Source organism: Actinia tenebrosa, unplaced genomic scaffold (genome assembly GCF_029948245.1).
Source record: "Actinia tenebrosa isolate PJP-AT-01 unplaced genomic scaffold, QUT_ActTen_1.0 PGA_scaffold0__85_contigs__length_37466705, whole genome shotgun sequence".
NCBI lineage: Eukaryota > Metazoa > Cnidaria > Anthozoa > Actiniaria > Actiniidae > Actinia > Actinia tenebrosa.
The window spans coordinates 26,809,410-26,831,806 of NW_028292569.1; the positions used below are offsets into that span (position 1 = coordinate 26,809,410).

General features: G+C 36.0%; 2 protein-coding genes across 5 annotated transcripts in view; one reads left to right on the forward strand and one right to left on the reverse strand.

The window, feature by feature from the left end:
- LOC148913976 (ephrin type-B receptor 1-B-like) overlaps window positions 1-20,963 on the reverse strand; it is a 28,448-nt gene extending 7,485 nt beyond the window's left edge. For all 3 annotated transcript variants that reach the window (XM_089038322.1, XM_089038319.1, XM_089038314.1), the window contains exons 1-10: window positions 20,877-20,963; window positions 8,981-9,123; window positions 8,806-8,888; window positions 5,900-6,593; window positions 5,365-5,517; window positions 4,381-4,719; window positions 3,932-4,140; window positions 3,377-3,455; window positions 1,028-1,130; window positions 612-649 (exon numbers count right to left, since the gene is read on the reverse strand). In XM_089038322.1, the coding sequence (XP_088894448.1) occupies window positions 612-649; window positions 1,028-1,130; window positions 3,377-3,455; window positions 3,932-4,140; window positions 4,381-4,719; window positions 5,365-5,517; window positions 5,900-6,593; window positions 8,806-8,888; window positions 8,981-9,074 (1,792 nt within the window). In that variant the 5' untranslated portion in view covers window positions 9,075-9,123; window positions 20,877-20,963. The remainder of the gene's footprint in view (window positions 1-611; window positions 650-1,027; window positions 1,131-3,376; window positions 3,456-3,931; window positions 4,141-4,380; window positions 4,720-5,364; window positions 5,518-5,899; window positions 6,594-8,805; window positions 8,889-8,980; window positions 9,124-20,876) is intronic.
- Window positions 12,246-16,674, forward strand: LOC148913977 (uncharacterized). 2 transcript variants are annotated; one of them, XM_089038354.1, is made up of 5 exons: window positions 12,246-12,472; window positions 12,600-12,792; window positions 13,069-13,368; window positions 13,717-14,695; window positions 15,456-16,674. In XM_089038354.1, exons 3-5 carry the CDS (start codon window positions 13,115-13,117, stop codon window positions 16,422-16,424), a joined length of 2,202 nt encoding a protein of 733 aa, XP_088894480.1. In that variant the 5' UTR covers window positions 12,246-12,472; window positions 12,600-12,792; window positions 13,069-13,114; the 3' UTR covers window positions 16,425-16,674. The 2 variants fall into 2 exon arrangements, with proteins under 2 accessions (XP_088894480.1, XP_088894474.1); XM_089038348.1 differs by lacking the exons at window positions 12,246-12,472; window positions 12,600-12,792 and having other exon boundaries at window positions 12,966-13,368.
- Window positions 20,964-22,397: the final 1,434 nt, after the last annotated feature.

Genomic DNA, 22,397 nt, shown 5'->3' on the forward strand with positions numbered 1-22,397 from the left:
GAGGAAAAATCGCACCGCGTAAATCGGCCTTTAGACACACTGCTTTAGCATGTTTTACTGGGCTAGACAATAGACCTACTTACCTTCGTATGCAAATTATCCATTTCAGACCACGTGACATTCCTCTGAAATTGTTCTTTTATGATGAACATGTGATGAACTTGTAAAAATATATACATCTGACAAAATCAAACCTCAAGAGTGGCATCATGTGGTCTGAAATGTGCACAACAAACAACGAAGGGAAAGAGGTCTATTTCTCGTGCAACTCGTAGACCTTTTTCTGTCGAGTTCCAAATTACCGCTGTGTTCCTTGATTGCAGACTCATTACTCAGGGTTAGCCTCGAATCGGTGTCTAAATATTGACAAATTCCAACGGTAAAGTAAAGAACCCACACCATTCAACAATACAAACACTTTGAACCGGACCTTTACTGGAACACATGAATATGCTCCACGAAATCGAGGAATAACCCTGATTAATAGAAATCTCGAAACTGGAGCATTGGCAAATGAACCTGCAATCAACTTTCAGTTAAAACCTGCAAACGTTGGAATAATTTTTTTTTCAAAACTCCTATAAGTATGAATATCGAAAACGTGCACGTACTCATTGCGAGATGTTCCCTACTGCTTGATCGATGTCTCCTGCGGTCGAGGAAAAAAAGAAGAAAAAAAAAGAAAAGAAATTACATATCTATTTAAAAAAAATAATTGATTTAAAAAAGCTTTTGATTTTTATTGATAAGGAAAGCAAGCAATACATTGCATGCAGTATTTCCTAGCCTGTAGTAGTGCAAGGGGTCTATATAACGATATCATCATGATAATGTATAGACTGCAAACAGTTCCCCCGGCACTTCTCCCTCTAGACTCAGTAGATGCGATTTTTTTAGGATTCCTGTGGAGGCTTCGCATCGTCTACGCGGCTCCGCGCGTCCACAGGAATCCTATGGACGCGTCTTTACTGAGTCTCGAAAGAAAGGTGGAAATGCTCGCCGTCTAATTACTGTTTTACGTTGTTACCTTCTTTTTCTGCATACACAAATAATTGCAAAAATCAGAATTAGGATCAGCACTCCCACAACTCCAGCAATGACGCCTTGAACAATAGACCTTGAAAAGAAAGCTGTTGGAGAACAAAACATAATGAATATATGCGTTTTATACCTTGATATACATCTTCGAATATGATGCTGGCCATAATCATTGAGGAGTGTGACGCCATTAGTGGTCATCGCTTTTCTAAATCTTTCATTTCAGCTTTGAAATATTCATATTCAGTCGAAGAGGAAGCAGCATTGCCTACTGTCTGATAAATTGGAAAGATTGCAAAATCAAGCTTTAAGAATAATTTTGCATAAGAACCGGAAAACATGCATGCTCTCAAGTATTGCGAGACAACTTAGGCATCTTAACCCTGCACAATCGCAGGCGATTTCTGCGTTTTATTCTGATATTTGAAATTATTAATAACATCAGTTGTCCAAAACAATTACAAGGAAAATTAACAAAAAGATCTGCAATGCATACAAGAACTTTAAGAGACTCTTGTATTCTAAACATTCCAAGAGCGAAGTCTGCAACTGGGGAAAAGACCTTCCAATTCTTCTCTGCTAGAGATTGGAACAGCCTACCACGTGAGATCAGAGAAATTAACAAGTTAAAGACGTTCAAGTTAAAAGTGTATCACCTTCTTTTAAAGGAGGATAGGAACAATCACATATGCAAATTAAATAATTAGAAATGTGTACCTTATTATTAATTAGTTTTTTAAAATCCTATATTTATTGATTACTTGTCATCTTTCATATGTTTCATACTAATAATTACTACATAATTATTATTAATCATTTTATTTATTTATTTATTTTTCACTTATTTTTTATTTTTATTTTATCATAATCATATATTTAAATTATATATTTTTTAGTGTTTTTTTACATCACGTGCAGTGACATAATATTGTAAATATATTATATAGCTTACATAAGTATAGTTTAAGATGTAGAAACATAGATAAGTTATAGTGCTTGGGAACGAGGTTATTCCGGGCGAAAGCCCTTGGAATTAAATTCGGAAAAATTAATTTCCGACCTCGCTGGGAATCGAACCCACGACCTTCGGAATTGTACTACCGATGCTCTACCAGCTGGGCTAGAGGTCAGACTGAGAGCAGGCCGGGGTGAAATAGATGTTAGGTCGCGGTAATTATGATGCAAGGATGAGAATATGTGGACCGCGTAGCACTTATGAAATACATGAAGATATAGAAATATAGATAAGTTATAGTGCTTGGGAACGACGTTATTCCGGGCGAAAGCCCTTGAAATTAAATTATTTTATCATGCTGCACATGGGTTTACACCAGATTGTTCCTTTGGTTCAACCTGATCCTTTTTTTTTTTTTTATGCAGTTTTAAATAAAGTCATTATTATTATTATTATTATTATTATTATTATTATTTCTATCAATTTTCTAAGGCTGTTGCGAGTTTAATAGAAATCGATATATCGAGCATATATTTTATATTCTATCATATATTATACAGTATGTGATGGCACGTAAAAGCAACGAAGGCACTAGCATTTTTTTTTTTCGAGGAATACTTTGGTAAAGATCTTTGTTGCATAAGATTGAGGAGAGAAGATTAAACACCTGAGCTCCGACATCTCTCATCCATCCAATGATGATGATAATGATAATGATGATGATAATGATTGGATCTTTTTTCGACTCCTCAAACTCGACCTATAGGAAGCCCAGCCTAATAGGAAACAATTGGACACTTTCCCGTTTCTCCTTCATGATCAAATGATTGATATCTGATATCCAGAATTAATAGCCTATTCGAAATAATGCAGAAAGTTTGCAATCGATGGAAAACATGCATGCCAAAGAATAAAACTCTAAAAATAATTCATGAACTTCGGAAATATGTATTGGTTGACAAAAGCCGTCCAGTCAGTGCATGGATTGTGCGACTTTTCAGTGGCGGATCTAGAGGTGGGTTTTGGGGGTTGCAACCCCGCCTATGAGAGCCATCGTGATTTATTATTATTATTATTATTTTCATGACAACACCAACAGCATCGCGAGTTTTATTAAAACAGGGGTGCCGAACACATTTCGCTCGCTTTTTTCTATACGCCGTGTGGGATCTGAAACAACCATGCTCGCCTGCAGCAAATAATCATTATCATAAGACCTACTTCGGTTTCGGAACCCTGTACTATTTTTCCGCCAAACAAGTACCTCAACCAATGCTACAACCCCCCCCCCCCCCCCCCTTTGAAAAAATCCTGGATCCGCCCCTGCTTTTGAACATCAGCTAGTTTGGCAGCTACATGAGGCAAATAATAATAATTAATTACGTTTGTCTTCAGCAAGTTTGGCAACTTTCTTGGTTTGTGCTGCTGCTTTTCCAAGACCAAGTCTTGAACTTGCCTGTACCTAGAAAAACATTGGGAGCTAGATGTGAAAGAGAACGACTAGGAGAAGGAAAAAGAGGAAAAAGAGGATGTAGGGAAAGCGGAAAGAGGAAAAAGGTGAAAGGGTCGGTGAGTAGAAGGAAGAAGGGAATAAGGAGAATGAGGGGGTGTAGGAAGTGGGACTGAGAGGGAGGGAGAATAGGAAGGAGGAGAAAGTAGAGGGAAAGGAAGACACATAAGGATGAGAAAGAAAGAAACAAAATGATGGAGCATCGCGGGAGGAGCAGGAAGAGGAGATGGAGTGGGAGGAAGAAGAAAAGGAGAAGGAGGAGGAGGAAAAGGAGAAGGAGGAGCAGGAAAAGCATGGAAGATCAGTACAAGAAGGAAGACAAGGAGGAGAAGGAAAAGGAGTATGAGAAGGAGCAGCAGGAGAAGTATGGAGGAGTAAGACAAGAGGGAAAAGGAGGAGGAGAAGGAAGAGGAGAAAAAGTTTTTTACCTGGAATCGATATTCCTTTCCTGTCTCCAGGCCAGTAATAGTAGCATTAGTTGATGTCGTGTTGAATTTCTTGACGTTTGAAGGCTGATCCACAGGATAGTACGACACCTGATAGTACGTGATAACACCGTTCTTTTCTTCGACCTCCCAACTCAGAAACACTGATGTGGAACTCAGTTGTTTTACAGTGACTACTGGGATTCCTGGAACTATAGGCAAGCAATAATTAGCCCGTGTAGCTTGACTCTTTGTCAGTGGTACTTGGGGAAGAGAAGACGAGAGAAGAGGGGGTCGGGGAAATGTGGTCTCCCTTTCGTGTTTACCCTCCGATCCTTCACTCCCTTTTACTGAACTAGGCAAACCGACTTATAAAATAAGAAAATTGCAGCAAAACATTTTTCTGCAAAAATTCGTTGTAATATTTGCCATAAGCGAACTCTTAGGGATACCTGATTCTTTCGTTATTATTATGTATTCAGCATACTTCGCAAAATTATTTTTCTCTTCGGCTAACTTGCTTACTCCATTCTTAGCATAGACTTTCAATTGGTAATATGTGTAGGCTGACAGACTGTTGATGCTAGCGAGTCTAGAGTTTTCCTTGACAGTAATATTAGAACCAGTACATTCTTGTGTACATTCTGTTCTTTGGTCGTTACATTGCTTGCATTCTGCTGTGTAATACAAGTCTAATCGTCCTCCATTGTCAGTTGGTGGAGACCATGTCACAGTAACAAATGATGCATTAAGGAATGTGGTCTTTAAGTCTTGCGGTGCTGAAGGTTGTCCTGTTAAAAGAAAAGTAAGTTACTGTAAAGAAGAAACAAGTGGTTCATGGGGAAGCTTCCCGAAAACTGAATAAAAATAACTTGCCGTAACCAGCTGAGCGGTGAACGCGTCGCGCAAAGCAAGAATGGACAAAACGAAAGGCACTAAGCATTTTTGGAGCTTGAAAGAACGAAGTAAACGTTGCGGTAAAGTGAAATCGTTTTTAACTTTATTTTCCAAATTCCTGCTTTTGTAGGCACGTATATAATTTCTTAGTCAAAAGAAAACAGAAATATACGCAAAATTTGGGTACAGTAGCCTGGGAATAAGGGCTGAAACAAACTGAAATTCACCACTCAGCTGGAAGGATACCAAAGTAATACTTTTCGGGAACGTTTGGTGTTTCTGTGATCTCGGCAATTTTCGTACGTCCTTAGTTAGGCTTCAACCAAGACAAATTTACTGAATCAGATCCAGTTTGAAAATGTTTTCATTTTTATGTTGACTTCATAGCTTCCGGAATTTGAATTTTTTTGGCTATCAATCAGGTTATTTTACTGCTGACTCAGACCGATGTTAGCTTGTTGGTTTTGAAAAGCGAAAATACGAATAAAGGTGTCGGGCGTTTTTATTTCATTGGATCGACAATTATTAAGCGTAGTTACCTGCACAACTGTCAAACTTTGTTTGTTTGTCTGTCCTGTAGAAGTTTGGCTTACAATCACAACTGGTTCTGCTACTGTTCTGTTCACTGTTGAGTGGACACGTGGTACAGTTGCTGTTACTAACTCTGTCGCTATACGTACCAAGAGGACATGCTGAAAATAAATATTACAAATACTGGTTCAAATTAACATTGTATTTGTGCATCATTTTATACTCAATTCTTCTATTCATATAGCTGTACGAAACGTACGGTAACAATAAATTGAGCAAGGAATCAGTGAAGTCAATGGTCCTAGCCAAAAGTATATGTACAAAATGACAAAAGATGACACCGCCGCATGCAAATGCTTATTCCAATCTTATTTCTTCAACCATCTCCCGATTTCTTCAACTCTGATATCTATCACAGTTTTCAATTCCATCGGTAATGTTCAGTCTGTAAGGCTCGCCGTCCCGAGATCAAGAAGGTAAATAGGGTGTCTAAGTCAGTAATGGATGGTTCAAGCTCTGGATCACCAGAGCTTAAGTACTTACCTTCACATTTTGATCCACCAATGACTGTAGCAACCTTTCCATATCCATATTCACATCCACACTCCCCGTGGTACCTATCAGTGCTCCATTCTCCATCATCTTGACAATATCCATACAAGTCACTCTCGTTGGTCAGCGGTTTGAGGTGTTGTGCACTGCTGCAAGACCCTTTTACTTTAGTTGAGTTATTCGCAGGGGCTATGGTCTGCGGTAATTGTACGAGATTCGATGAAAGTTTGATGGAAGGACATCGATAATATTGCACGCTGACAGAAAATAGTTTCACACAACCTCCTTGGTAGTGAAAAGCAAGATATACATAAGGTTTGGAGGTATTTACCATCACTGAGAATGTTTCTTTATTTCGTTGTGCTTGATCGAGGTTTCCAGTGGACAGTACTTTAGGGCTTGAGGTTCCTATTTTCTCAAATATACCAAGGTTTGCGTTGGGATCAGGTAAATATTCATCAAGAAGTTTAGTAGTGGATTGGTTTAAGTACAAGCTAAAGTTTTGGCGGCAGTATTGAATTTTTAGGACAGAACAGTTACTCATAGCATACTCGATAGTTATATCAATCCTGTTAGCAGGACCAATAGGGATGTCTGTACTTGTTAGCCACTGGTTTGGTTGAGTACTAGCATGTACATCACAAACATCATATTTTACAGGACTAGATTGATCGCTCCCTGTCCACTGTGGATTAGAAATATAAGTTCCAAATTTCAGTATCACGATATTTTTGTTTCGGCCCTCAGGCCGAAACAGTCACTACATTTGGTTTGCCGGCCCATAATAATCTCCGTGCGTGTCATTTAGCTGTCAGAGTTTTGGACCTAATCCAATCACATGCAGTTTCGAATTCCAGATCACGTGTATCGAAATAACAAGAAAGTTATTGAAAAGTTATCCAAAATCTTTTGTGATTGTGCGGTTAATTAATGCAAATTGCCAGTCTCAGCTGCCTGTGTGCATTAAGAGAAAAATTTTTTCAATAATGAGCAATAATGGCAAAAAGCGCCAAAAACTAAACTTTCGTATGAGTTTTGATCCCAATTTTCGTTTTGGGTTAACACTCAAAACCATTTTTAAACAGTTAGAAACTTATGTACTATGATAAAATGCCTGTTTGAAGCGGTATTTTCAATCGTACAAAGATGTTTTGATGTATACGTGTTAGAATGTAGCTTTGTCAGGCTTTTTTATAGAAAATATATGGGAAATAAGCAAATGAAGGCCTAAACCTCATTTTCGAATAAAATTTTTGCTTTGGGTTAACACTTTGATTCCACTTTCATCGGTCATCTCCACTTCCCAACAAGTTAAACTTTCTGAATAACAAGATTTTAGCCTTGTACAACAGCCTTTCTTCAAGAAAATAGTTTTTGGCGCTCACTGCTTGAATACGAAAAGAATTCTCTCTTAATATTAAAACTGGTGAGTTTATCCTTAAAGATAGATGTCTGAAATCATCAGTTTTCATTTATTAATACTCTGATTTAAAGTATTTAATTTCTTGGATTCGGTAATATTTTTGAAGCACCAAAAGATGTAAATTTTGAGTAGATTGGTGACGGCGCACTGGTCAAAGACAAGCCTTGTATCTTTACGTTCGAATTGAGACGTTCCCATTTCTTTTCAAGCTACGGTATAAAAACTAAAAACATTTACCACTAAAGGTCAAAGAGCACAATGAAGGTTTAAAAAGTATCCTACATTCAACATAGCGCGTACAGTAATGCTCATGTGCCAAAATATTTTGTACTCTGCTGTGTGCGATACTCGATCATTGTTTATATCTATTGTCGGGATCTCTCATTTGTTCTGCGACACGTTATATGTATGTACGTTGTCCTGTTTTTCCCCAAAAAAATGATGTTTCAAAGCAAGAGCCATTGAAAATCTTCAAAAAAACGTGATTACGATGTGTTTCGTCCAAGAGAATTTTATGACAAATGTTTCCATCGAAATTTTCGTAGACTTTGCAGCGTGGAAGCGTACCGTGAGAATTTCTGAACGCACTAATTGATGGTGAAATATTGTCTCCGCCCCTTAGCAACATTTGACATTCCCCCTAACAACGGCACGTGTTATAAAGGGGAAATACTACTTTCCAAAAACCATCAAGACCAAAATTCTTTTCAGCAATGCCACACAATATTTCGATAACGGGCCGAAACATCATCGCTTTTGAAGCAATATAGGCTTGTTTAGATATTACGACCCCCTTTTACTATAATATGACTATAGTATTGTAAAATCCGCATGAGCTAGTTTGAATATATTGCACATATTGTAGTTTGTTAAACGCTTTTCCGTTATGTTTTTCTATGCACACTTTTTCTAACGTAACATATCCCTTAGGAATTAATACTATAAATTCAGTCTAGCGCTTTTAGTCAGTTTTCGCCAAATCTTTTGTTAAATTACGTAACGTGCAATCGAAGAATTGGAACACAACGTCTAAAAGCAGTGAACATCTCACCAAAGGCTGCATGCTTTTGCTAGGACGTGATTATTCCCCAAAAATACGATGTATGATTCGTTTGCATCATTACTGATTTATTTTCATGACATTGAAAAAAATGCTATCCAAACAATTAATCACCTGCTGGTATGCGCAGATGGAACCGAGAGCGTGATCGCTGATTATAAGGAATCTTTTTTTCTGAGACAGGTTACCCGCGCCTCATTGATGAAGTACACATACATACCAGCAAGTGACTGCTGCAAAATGCATAATCATTTTTTACTAAAGATATGAAATTTAATTCAGATATTATGAAAACCAAAAAGTGTATGAGTTATCTTTGGGAAAGAGATTATGAAAAAAATTTAAAATGGGTTAGAAAATTAGAAAGTATACTATCATACTCGTTTTATATTTTGTTTTTTGATTATATCATACCGGTACTGCACCTCCTCCAGTTGGTTTCCAGGTCCATATCCAACGAGAAGAGGATATCTGTTTTGGCACCTGTATTAAAGGTACTAAAAGACAAACAAAAAATGTTGAAAAGCTAATCACACATTTTCTGGTCAAAAAATACATTAACCCAGGTTGAATTAAATCAAATACTTACCACTTTCCGCTCTTGTGTATACTGGCAGATCATTTACGACCAATAAAAATAGGAGGAATATTTTGCAGATTCTCGCATTCATTAAGAATTGCATTTTGAATGTCAACCAGTTGATAATACCTAGCCAGTTTTTATTGACTTAGCTGAAAGTAATGGCAAAAATAAAAATAAAAATTTTAACGCATAACGAACGTATTTTTATTTTTATTCTATTTTTTATTTTTTTATTTTTATTTTCCGGAATAACAGGTAATATCCCATCATTTTTCAAAGTTTAAGACAATCCTGTTTATTAGAACAATGTAAAAGATACGTACTCGATGAGTACGTGTCTACTGCTGATAGATACACAGCAACATTTTTGAATCATGTATATGTAGAATATTCACTTGCAGGTATTCAGGGCTTGATATTCTGCTTACGGAGCTCAGTTATCCCTTTAAAGGGCTCTAATATTGTCGCTGTAACAGTCTGAGTCAGTTTCACATCGCATCGGTTCTGTAACAATCGTTCATGAAGCGACATTGTTGACATGCTTCGTGTAGCACAAACACGCCAATTCAGTGGTCGTTTTTTTGCGATGAATTCTTTCAAGATATTGCAAATACCTGAAAGCACTTTAATTAAACAACACTTGACACATTCCACGAAACCTGTGTGCCTTAAGCTTGTTCCAAAAAACAGATAAAATTAACTACAAATTAAAAATGGCTGCGGTTACCTTGTAGAAATCACCGAATCAGTACCGAATCATGGCTTGATACGTTGATCAAACGTTTCCCAGTCGATAAAAAGTCGTAAGGAGTCGCAAACAGAGCAGCCAAGGACACTGGTGAAAAACGCACTGCGCACGCTCGGAGATGGCGTAGCGTAACTAAGGGCAACTTATATTTTTTGATGCCGGTGTTTTGATTATTTTACAAAATCGCAAAACTTAAGAAAAATACTGAAAACTTAAGGTTGTCCTTTTCGCAATAGCAAGATAATTTCGATTGTGATACACTGCTGATTTATACAAAAAAACTTTTGTTTATACAAAGCAAAAATAATCATTTGAAAATGCCGCCACTCGCGGCCCGACGACGACATCCAGCATGGCTAATTTGCATTTTGGCATTGTCTCAATTTGTCAACAATGTAGGCTCGGTTGGTGATAAAAAATGCGTTTTTTCGACGCAAACTAGAAGAAAGCAATGCTATGGTCGTGTCAGTCCATGTAACATCAATCTTGCTCGTGCTGCTGGTGTAAGTGAAGGAGAAAACATATGTATTTTTCATAAAAACAAAGTTATGAAAAGCGATCGACGGTGCTCCTGTCCTTCGACGTGGGGACACAGCAAAACACTCCACAAACATCCAATTCCAGCACGAATGTTTAGAATTTTGGACACAGCTGGTGAAAAGAAAAATGGATATAAACCTGGCACAAGATGGTGCAACAAATGTCAACAAAATGCGGACGCAATGTTAACGGCGAAAGATGAAACGCCGACTACGAAGACATTGAGAAAAAGGGTAAGCTTACGAAACAATTTTAAACCATCGACAGTCAAAATATGAATAAACAATGGTAAAAAATTTCATTGATAGGTTTCCGACCAAATCATCGATAACAACTATGTCAAAACACGAAGGAGACTACAATATGACAATAATATAAACCATCAGGTAAATAAAAATGAATAAAAACGAGTTTTAAAATGCATGGATGATTCAGTTTAAAATTGAAATTCATTTTTTTTCTGTAGAATGAAAACATGTATCTAGAAAAAAAAAACACCCTCTCCACCAGAAATCAAAACGAAAAAGGTAGTAGTTTTTATGTGGATAAACTGAAATCTCAGTGATTAACAATTATCATATTATTATTATTATTTAAGTTATTAAAAAAAGAATAGAGTGCATGCACTAAAACCGTGAACATTAAATAGTACTAATTAGTACTACTTCATGCAGAATCCTTTATTCTCTATTGTTTAATTATCACTATTTAGTGCTAAAAATTAGTATTTGTTTCACGGATTTAGTGTGAGCACTCTAATAAAATAAAGCAAAAAATAATTTAAAAAATTAGTGGTTTTTAAAAACCCGTGAAACAACTAATACTATTTACTATCTAATAGCAGGTATTGAACAATAGAAAACAAAAGACTTTAAGCGGAATAGCACTAAATAAATGAGTATGAATTTCACAAGTTTATGAAAACCTCTCTAATATTAATAAATAAAAATAAATGAAAAATTAACATATAATTAAATATATGAATTATGTAAGTAAATAAATAAATTAGAACAAGTCTCTAACAACAACAACTTTATTGTATCATTTTTCTCCTTTTTACAATAAAGTGCAAACAATATATATGTGAATATTAGTAATGCTAAGTTATACTGTTTTATGCTAATTATATTGTTCAGGTAATACTATTCTGTACAATTTAGTAATAGTGTTTCAATGATATATTGTTTCCACTGTGTTTCTTTCATTTTACAGTTTCAAAAACTTGTTACAGCTTGCTGGGGATAAACCATATATCCCTATACTTTATACATTTACATATAGCATACTATTATTTTTTTTACCTTGTTTTTCTTCTTCTTATTTATTATTATTATGGTCTTGGGGTCGAGACAAAGATTCATATACACCTGCAGTGGGAATACCGTCTCCACTCAGATTATCTGTCTAACAGAATTTAAAATTATTATAAGAATGGTCAGGTACTCGTTGAATCTGGTGTTTGGAAAGAAACTGGAAAACTGGAAAAGTCTGAGACAATGAAAGGTAATGATGGTATTTCAATTCTGTTATGCAGCATACATAAATAAATTTCATCATAGGTTTTAGTTGCAAATAATCTCCAGAGCAATAAACATTAAAGCAATAGATTTAGCATTAAATAACATGTTGAGGGCATTTAATCCATGAAATAGAAATTGCTTGTAAAAGTATTATTATAACAGTCAAACAGACTCAAAAGAAAACAATGGAACAGAGTGTTAGTGTAATATCTATTACACAGGTTTAATGACCTCACTATATGATGTGGTAACTCTAGTACTATACTCTAAGTACATTACAACTATTTTTAACAACCACATCTTTGCCCTTGACACAAACACTCACATAACGCTGCATGTTTATATCTAAAGAAAACATTTATATTACAGGAAGTATTAGTGGGAGCACTATATATTAATTTTACAAATTAATGTTCACACACAAACAAAATTTATGTTTTCAGGAATGACATTTGAAAACCTTGTGGCTAAATTCCAGTGTGCCTTGTACAACCACTATCAGACCATGGGACCAGACCTGTACAATCCTAAACTTATGAGGGCATTTGCTGAAAAGACTTCTCCTGGTCTTTATGATATGCTTCTTCACTCCATATCTAGAGATGACAATAGAATACAGAATACTGGTACCAGGAAAGAGATACTAGAACAAAGGACTGTTGTTTTACTGCATACCCTTGCATACTTTAGGTGAGTTATATTCTTCTCAAGTGTTCTCTTCACATCCCGTGTGTTTTTATCAGAGTATAATACGCGGAAAACTGTTTTTTAATGCTTAAGTCAAATCAATAAAATGATGTTTGTGTTTTCCATATAGGTCACAGAAAACATCCCATTTACAAAGAGATAGTGGACTTTTTCTTTCTAATCACGGTTTATCAAGGACTGGCCAGTCAGCTGGTTACATAATGGGTGACTCTATTCACAGAAGATCTATAGATGCTGAAAGAAAGAAAATGGTGAATGGTCATGGATCGCTTTTAAAATCACAAATTACAACTGCAATTGATGTGAGTACCAAAACAACTTTATATATTTACAGTACTGTATTATTTGACTGTTTATTAATTAATCAATTTATTGACTGCACACATGCACAAGTGCATAAAATAATCATATTCAACTAGCTTGCATGGTCTGTATTGTAGAGAATTTTCAAACCTTGTTTCATTTTGTTATTATAAACAAGAAGTTTATGCAATCAACATAATTCTTATTTTCATACATTCACATCAACAGAAATCTTGTCTGGTAATTAACATGATTGATGACTTCCATGTGATCAGCTCCCCAAAACAACCATTAGACCTCAAGAAATCTACATCAATCGACATGATGACCAGTTTATTAGACATGCCAAGTGTTGCATCGATTCCTAGACCACAAGACAGTTTAAGCATCCACAGAACAGTTAAAATCAAAGTAAAACAAGTGACTAAAGATTGTCGTGGGGGAATAAGCCATGATGATGTGGTGAAATTAGTTGACAAGTTCCTAGACTGCAGTTGCACCTTTCTGGATGGTCTTCCTGAAAAATACAAATCAATAACACCTGAATCAGTTGAAAGTCAAGTTAAAGAATTAGGGTATGTCTTCGTACATGTAATGCAATCAGATGACCATAAATAACATTTAACAATTATTAAGTCGAGTCGTACAAGAGCTGATAGCCAACTCGGCAGCCATTTATGATGAGAGTGGAATAATTGTTTTATTATACAGTCAATCACTGGATCATGAAAAAAATAAATGTCCCGTTATCATTTTTCATTAGAAAGTGTGTTTCTCTACTCATAGTATACAAGCTGATAGCCTAGTACTTAGTAGAGTAGCCAATCAGACCATGCGCTTGCTCATATCCAGTGATTGACTAAATTATAATAATTGATATTAATATTTTTGAGATTTGACATTTTGTATTATTTTCTTATTAGCATTTATTCCAGCCATGCCCAAAGCGATTTACAAACCCTGCAGTCTTGTCTACTTATTGATGAAAGAGAACAAACACTAAAAAGCATGGAAGACTATAAAAAAGCATTGAATCACATTCTAAGAGTTGCTCCAGAATTAAGAGAATACATGAAAAAAAACCTAGTACCAACACCTGGTGATTGGCCAACATGGCTCTATATCAAGAAGCTAATAGCTCAAGCTAACAGCCATAACACTATCCTAACTTCCCTCATCCCTGAGCAAGGTCCATTTCATGTTAGTTTAAATCTACAAGAACAGATGGTCGTACAATATAACTTTTTGTTTGATAAATTGCATCAACATTTATTTTCAAAACCACTCCCACAAAAACCTAAGCCACATCAATGTTCCCTGCTCATAAGTTCAGTGCTACTTGGATGGCTTATGGTGCGTGACAGAATAATGGCCAAATTTACTATGTGTAAAGACCCTCAGTATGTACTTGTATTATTTCTTCTGGAAGAAGTAGTACCTTTGGGATTTTTTCAGTACTTTGCTATCTTTCGAAGTGGTAATTTAGAACAGTACCTTACTGTGATGGTAAGGATTGCCATCCTGTTTATCATTTGGAAACGAAGACATTATAACAAGTCAACCCTGTCAATGCTCAGTGACATTGAACACCAAAGGAAAAAACTTCCACAATATTTTGAAACAAAAAAGAATTGGCTATCACTTTTTACAGAAAAGAAAGTCGAAATATTTCACTCTGAACTTCGAAACAAAATCACACCATGGTCTTCTGCTGAGTTTATTCAAAATGTAGCAAAATGCATAAATGCTCAAAATTTTCAAATTTCATTCCAAAAACATTTTGTGAAGAATACGTCAAAGGGAAATCACAAAAGGGACTGGACAACTATAGCTGGGATGAGTGCTGAATATCTGATCAACTTGTTTACATCTGTTGCTCAAAACGTTGGAAAAAGTGCAAAGGTAATAATGAAGGATTATTATTGACTAAACATGAACCTTTTTAACCGAGCATGAGGTCTGACTGCAGAAATATCAGACCAAAGTGTTGACATTATAAAATAAGCACAGCAAGGTTTGTGCAGAATAGCCCAAGGTCTGATATTTCTCTTTATTATATGACTGACAGCTATAATTTCCCGTAATTTGATTGGCTCGAGCCCAGTCTGTATTTTGCCAATTTGCCTACATATGGTCGGAATCTTTGGGAATATTTCTTATTATCCGGATCTACCTCGCATGGTTGCACATGTATTCTCTGAACTGTTGAATTCTAGATTCTAGCACATCCTACATGTAGTTTGTAAACACGACTTCATTTTTTATTTATAGAAAAAATTACAAAGTCATATAGTAAAAAAATTATTAAACTTGCTTGCTTGGTCTGTACAGAGAAATATCAGACCTTGTTTTTTTCTGCACGGCCTGCAGCCTTGGGCCCATACGTTCAAGACCTTGGTCTGATATTTCTCTGTGCAGACCAAGCAAGCAAGTTTAATAACCCTTTAGTACAGATGTACAGAGTTAGCAAGATTTTTTTATTAATATGTGACTTTGTCTCTTTTTCAATTACATTTACAATTCAAAATCTTAAAAATTGAAAAACATGCACAAAACCCAATCATATTGCAATCATAGACAGTCATACAAAATTTTTCCTATTTTTAGACAACTGCAACTCTTGAAGACATTTATTTCAATTATAATCTTACCTGTTTCACAGATACCAAGAGATCTTGATAAACATGGTAAACCAAAAGGAGACATTAAATTCTGGTTTCCAACATTTGATACAAATGTCAGTAGTACATGTATGCCTCTGGGTTACAGTTTCGAAGAGAAATATCCCAATACTGATCCTTGTCCTGACAGCAAATGTGATCTTCAAAGCTGTAAAGGGAGTGGCACTTTCCGTCGTTTGAACTGTTTTCACACTTTTCATGATGTCTGTTTAGATGGTACTTCCAACTGCCCCATATGTCATGACAAATTACAGGAGAAAATTGAGGAGCTATCTGCAAAATTCAATTCTTCGCTTCTGGAGCCAACAAAGTCAAAGCACAGAAGTTGCACACCACAAAGCATTGATGAAGCAGAAAATAACCAATTACATGTAAGACCTGCAGCCTTCTACAATTCATTGGATTGGGATCAACAAATGGAAAGATGTGTCCAGGATATAGCAAATGTACCACAACCGATGAATGAAACAAGACTGGTTTCTGAACCACCAACCAGCACCATTCACCATAATCCAGTTTCTGCATCAGGGACACCAGGACCACAAACAACACCAGTTCCTCAACCACCAACCAGCACCAATCACCATAATCCAGTTTCTGCATCAGGCACACCAGGACCACAAACAACACCAGTTCCTCAACCACCAACCAGCACCAATCACCATAATCCAGTTTCTGCATCAGGCACACCAGGACCACAAACAACACCAGTTCCTCAACCACACATGTACAATCAGCAAAGTGCGATTCTGTACAAATGCCTTTCTTCTACACATTACTGGTTCTTTCCTCATCAGATTTCCCAATCCACAATCAATGGTAGGCATGGTAGCACTGCTTGTACCCTTATTGCACTTCTCATGGCAAACAAATATCACACTACAAAGCCAGTTCTACAATTGTTTCCTAATGGTACAGTGTATTTCAAGTGCATGGGTACCACTACTTAGGTCTTCCATTCTAGAAGGAAACAAAGTCCATGATGATATATTCCAGCATGCACCTGTGCATCTACAAGTGGAAATGGCCTCAAGGCTTCTTGTTTCACAGCTTAGCAAATTTCAACTGGGTATAGAACTGCCAGTTAATTTTACAGCTGTCATAACTGATCCAGCAACAAGTAACCTGGAGTACTATTTAAGGTCCATGATGAAATCCAGTACTGGTTCAAGTTCTGCAATAGTGACATTCTGCACTAATACTTTTACTCTTGTCAAAGGACTACAAAACAATATCATTCTTCTGGACAGCCACATTCACCACCCACATGGAGCTTTGATTGCATCTTGCAACATCAATGACATTTCCAGCCTATTACAATGGATGAGATGCACACACTTAGCCACAAACTTCAACCTTTGTACACTGACCATGATACACTTTCAGTAGATGTACGGATGTAAAATGCAATCAGCATCATATGAGAAGCATAAATTTGAATACTATTTTAAGTGTTCTGGGTCCAGTCGTTGGAAGAGTGGATTTTATCCATTGGATCAAAGTAACCCACTTTATACTCTGTAGTAGTACAGTAGATTTTTAGTACTGTAACACTCTAAAACCTCAAAATTTTCAACATTCCAGTTTTGGTTCATAATTTCAGACATAAACTTCTGAAACTGGCTATAGTTTTTTTGTTTTTGCTTATTTTGAGAATGGCAGATCTCCAGAATTCAAATTCCTATGCTTCTAACATGAAGTTCATTGTGTAAGCTTATTTTTTATAAACGGTTTCTTTCATGTTTTAGCAGGTTTTATTGTTATAGATATTTATAAGCTTATACATGTATTCACATCTGCAAATTCGTTTTCTTAAGATAGGGGTTCAAATTAAAGTCTTGCATTTACTAAAATTATTTAACATGGCTTTAAAACGCCTGAAATTAAATTGACTGGTAATTAAAATCTTACAAATTTTAACAGTTTTTATATGAAATCCAGAAAAAAAGATGTGTTTGCAGATAATCACATGGTCGGATTCTATGTAAAGAAATCCAAAAATATCTGTAAAATTCCAAAACGAATATTTATAAAATAGCCCTGTTGGTTAAAATAAAACCTACCTTTAGATGTGATCAATTGTTATTTCCATTGAAGCCACAAAAAAGTGATTAAAAGTCGAATGTCTTCGTTTTTATATGTTCACACTCTTCGACTGTCCGCCATTTTGTTTTTTTTCTCCCAACGCATGCGCAGTGCGTTTTTCACCAGTGTCGCAGCCAAGTTGACTAGCCAGTACGCGGGACTTCGGATAACATCGGCTATCCTCGCCATGCGCCGCTAGCTGTTCACGTGGGATCCGAAAAAAATCCGAAGTTTTACAACCCTTACACCGGGATAAACTTTATGTCAGTTGTATCGTAGATAAATAGGATATGAAGTATATATATCTGGGTAAACGCGATGGCATAGTGTCTACTGCTTTTCAATATGCAGTAGACACAATGATCTGACGTTGGGAACGTGCTTAACTTTAATGTAACAAGTACTTTGGGAGGAAGGTCGGGATTCGGCGAGAAGACGCGCCACAGGGAGCCAAATTTAGATTGAAGTGAATGGTGAAAATAAAATCGGAAAAATTAAATAATTAATTACCAGCTTTCATGATGATGCAGTTTTGTCCTGAAAAAGTCCGGAAATCTCCAAAATTTCAAGTTTAAATGAAAGACATTCATTGTGATTTTCACTAAGCCTGATATCGTGTTGAATGATCTGTAGTTATCTTTCATTTTTAAAAGTAAAACCAACCAAAAAAGCAAAAAGATGTAGACCATAGAGGACTTTGTGGAAGGAATTTTCAAGAACAAAACTAGTCCTGTGGGGTGGCTGGTGGTGGGTCGTGTACACGTTACAAAAATCCTGTGCGGGAGAGTAGTAAGGTCGAAATTCGTTCTCGTCCGAGTCCTACGCAGGTAAGAACCTTGACATAACATGGCAGAAAAATTTCTGCAAGCGAAAAATTTTCTGCACGAAAATTTCTCTCATAGAAATCTTGGAGGAAGAGCCAAAAGAGTTTTAAATAAATGATTCCCCCATGTAGGGATCATTTTGATCAAGTTTTTTTGTGGAGTTCGAGGTTTAAAAGACGATGAAATTGTGGTTTTAAAGTGAGTTGTTTGTTCAAATATGGCGACTGTAGTTTCCTCCCTTGTCAGAGTATATATACATAAGATCGACATTAGATACCACAGGGGAATATATATAGGGGGAAAAAGGCGCGCGCGAAAAAAAAAGAAAAAAAAAAATGTGTAGAGTATTTTTTGTTGATTTTTTTACTCTTTCGCATCACGGAGGAAATTATCTTGATCTCGAATTTTTAAAAAATATTAATTATTTAATTTTTCCGATTTTATTTTCCCCATTCACTTTAATCTAAATTGGGCTCCCTGTGGACGTGCATGCGTTTTAACTTTGACGGCATAAAGTTCATCACAAGTACAGGAACTCCATAAAATTATCCAATAAGAGAGCCACTTAGTCATATTGGTCATTAGCACATACCAACTTGTGTACTTCCTAAGAACGCGCGCGCTCATTGGTTAATTGGAGGTGAATATTGTACGATATTCACCTCTGAATCTCGGAATATTGAGTCAGCAACAAAATGGCATCTGCCGGCAATCGTTTTGCTACAATTTCCGATGAGGAAATTGAAAAAATGAAAGTAAATACCATTCCTATCAATGCTAAAATGGCAACGAAGTATGGCCTAAAAGTTTTGCTAAAAGTTTTGCGTGAATTTGTCACGCAAACTGCAATTTTCTGTTTGTTTGTTTTTATCGAATTATTTTATATAAAAATAAGTTACTCTGTACACAAGTTGGTATATGCTAAAACAAAGACTCGCGTCTCGGTAAATGTTCCGCGATATTCGCTTCTAATCATTTGCTAATTATTGTTACCCCGGGTTGGAAAATATGGAATTCAAGCATCTTGATATTACTTTTCAACAATTATACATCAAATTGAAAACATGCATTTGTGAGAGGAAAGGTGCCTACCACCCTGTACCGAAGCAGCCGCCGATATTTACTACTCTTCCCAGTAGACCGAGGTAGTTGTGATTTTTTAATCGCCTTCGTAGCGTCTGTTACGTTATCCGCAAGTACATTTCAAATCGACCACGTGATGCCAATGTTGTACCACGAGGACAAGTTTTTTACACCACGTGATCAAAATTCAGTCAAGTTTTAATCACGTGGTGTAAAAAACTTGTCCTCGTGGTACAACATTGGCATCACGTGGTCGATTTGAAATGTACTTGCGGATAACATAACAGACGCTACGAAGGCGATTAAAAAATCACGACTACCTCGGTCTACTGGGAAGAGTAGTAACTCGTAATTGATGTTTTTCCAACTTTCTTCGACTCTTCTTGCTGATAGACGAACGGCTCAAAAGTTTGGAAATTCTACACACTGTAAAAACAGGAACAAATCCTAAAAGAACTTGAAATTTCTTAGTTTATCACGGTACTTTTGAAATGCAATGGGATGCACATCTCTCTAATATTATTCTTAGTAATTTACCATCACCGTCCATATATAAAATAATCTTATCAAGTAGTCACGCAATCAAGGTCAAATAAAGCCATTTTTCAAAAGCGTTTAGACTAGTAAACCAAACATAAAGAGAGAAAGGCAAACTTGTGTTTTATTCCATGTTGGAATTCAGGAACTTCGTACATTTTAAGCATCATTAATTATTCACTCAATGGCCGTAAACTTCCTGCTTATTTTTGGATTTTAATTTAAATCATAGATCCAAGATAAGAAAATTGATAAGTAAAAATCTGCATTTTTTCCTCAAATTTTAGACGTTGAAATCATTTTTTTACAAATGGAAACGCAGTATAATTTATGTCAAATTTAGATTGATAGCTCATGCTGATCGCTATAACAAAAGCGTTAATAATATTTCTCAGTTTAAACTATCAAGCCAAATAAAGTGTGGTTTTTTAAGTTGAAGATAATTTTTTTCGTTTCTGCTAGCCGTGGAACAGGATTGTTTTAAACAAAATCAATTAATTCATGACAAAACATATTTTGATGTCACTTGATCTCTGGTTCGAGTTGAAGCCGACTATCAAACACACGGCCATGATCGATTAAGATCGTTTCTCCACGATAATCCGTATTATTTTACAGCATTTAGGACAAGAAAACCTCAAAAAGCAGCTGCAATTGGAAATGACAGCAGTTTAGATCCTATAAAGACGGTAAATTTTCGTTTTTGCAGCAGAATAAGATAAGATCGGGCGGCTAAAGCAGAACGACCCAACTTCCTCACTCGAAACCAAACTAAACTCCGACTTACTGAGAACACAAGTTTGCATTACCACAATACTTTCGAAACAGCTAGGTAAAACAAACATTACTAATGTAGGAACGATGAATATTTACCTTAATTTAGAGTAAAATACTCCATTTCTTTTAAGTTGAAGACCTACGTTCTTTGCTCATGTTTGGAGAGAATGAAGTCCATTCGCGGTGACGTCATACCCGGAAAGATATGTCACACATCATTGATCACTTATTAACGTCGCGCAATATAACTACCTTGTGTCACTTTTAAGGTCTTGCTATTAAATGTCTTTTTTTTTTTTTTTTTTTTTTTTTTTTTTTTTTTTTTTTGATTTGTTTTTTTTTTTTTTTTTTTTTTTTGATTTTTTTGTTGTAATTCTGTTATTTTACTTAAGGAAAATTTTATTGGAATTTTGTAATTTGCTCTGCTTGTTGGACCATGGGTTTCTCACCCATTGTAAAACTCCTCGGTGTTTCAGCGCAGTTCAGCTATTTGTTTCACGTATTTTTTCAGCGGTGTAATTTTTCTCTTTCTCTTAATTAATTCAGGCCAAACAGCATCTGCTATTGATATGACAAGAAGACAAGCTGTACATTAGAAATGACGATTGAATACGAGTGAAAGGGCCCAAAATATACTAATCACCCATAATAAAAGGCGTTCTTTGTCAGTCTCATTTTCTCCGTCAGCGCATTCATTTCGCTTTATGGTTGGTTTCAATAATTCAGCACGAATGGACAGGAACTGAAAGACAACTAGCATTTTCTTATTAAATATATAAAAATAGGCCAGTTTGCATTGTAGAAATCTGTCGGGAAATATTAGATGTAGATAGTATGCTATTTTTTCTATACACTGTATAGTCCCCCTCCCCTCCCCTCTCGATTTTAGTCATCTTTGGGAAGTCAAAATTGCGGTCATATGGGAGTTGAAAAGTATCAAATCTTAGAACCTCATGGTAAAGAGAGAAAATATTTGGACAAATAATTTGGGCTAACAACTTTGAAGCAATGACTAGAGACAATGCAACTGAGAAGGAGTGGATACTGAGGGGAGGAGGGGAGGGGGTGTGGAGGGTGACATAAAAAATATCCATGCAAAAGGAAGGATTTTAATGAATAACTTCAATTCTTTCTTTCAATTAAGGTAATTCCCTCGAAAGAAATTTTGCCAATTTAACTTTGTCCTGAAACTTTACATGGAAATTTATCATGTTATGGACATTTAAAAACTGCAATAAAAAGATGGGGTCACCATTCTCGTTTTTTCGCTAGATGCTCTCCAAATATGTCAATTTATGGGTTTTATAGTGAAATGCGGAAGCAACCGGAAGCTGTAATCAAGAACCTTTATTTACCGTTAAAGTGCAACTGAACCCAATTTTTCCGAAATTTTATTCAAATCTACATACATTTAAAAGCGAAATGCAAAAAGAATTTTTTGAATTGGGTAAATTCTCAATTCGTAATATAAATTTGAATTTGGCGCCCTTGCCGAATTTAGAGGTTCCTCGTGCAATTTAGGGGCCTGGGTCGAGTGACGTCAGCTAAGGTACGCGAACTAGCAAGCTATACAAAGCTATAGTAAAGTAAAGGCATCGTTCATGCTTGTTGCTCCCT

Coding starts and splice junctions, on each gene's coding strand:
- LOC148913977 (XM_089038348.1), top strand. CDS start 13,043: ATGATTGATGACTTCCATGTGATCAGCTCCCCAAAACAACCATTAGAC. Junction 13,369..13,716: donor AGTCAAGTTAAAGAATTAGG/GTATGTCTTCGT, acceptor TTTTCTTATTAG/CATTTATTCCAGCCATGCCC. Junction 14,696..15,455: donor ACGTTGGAAAAAGTGCAAAG/GTAATAATGAAG, acceptor CCTGTTTCACAG/ATACCAAGAGATCTTGATAA.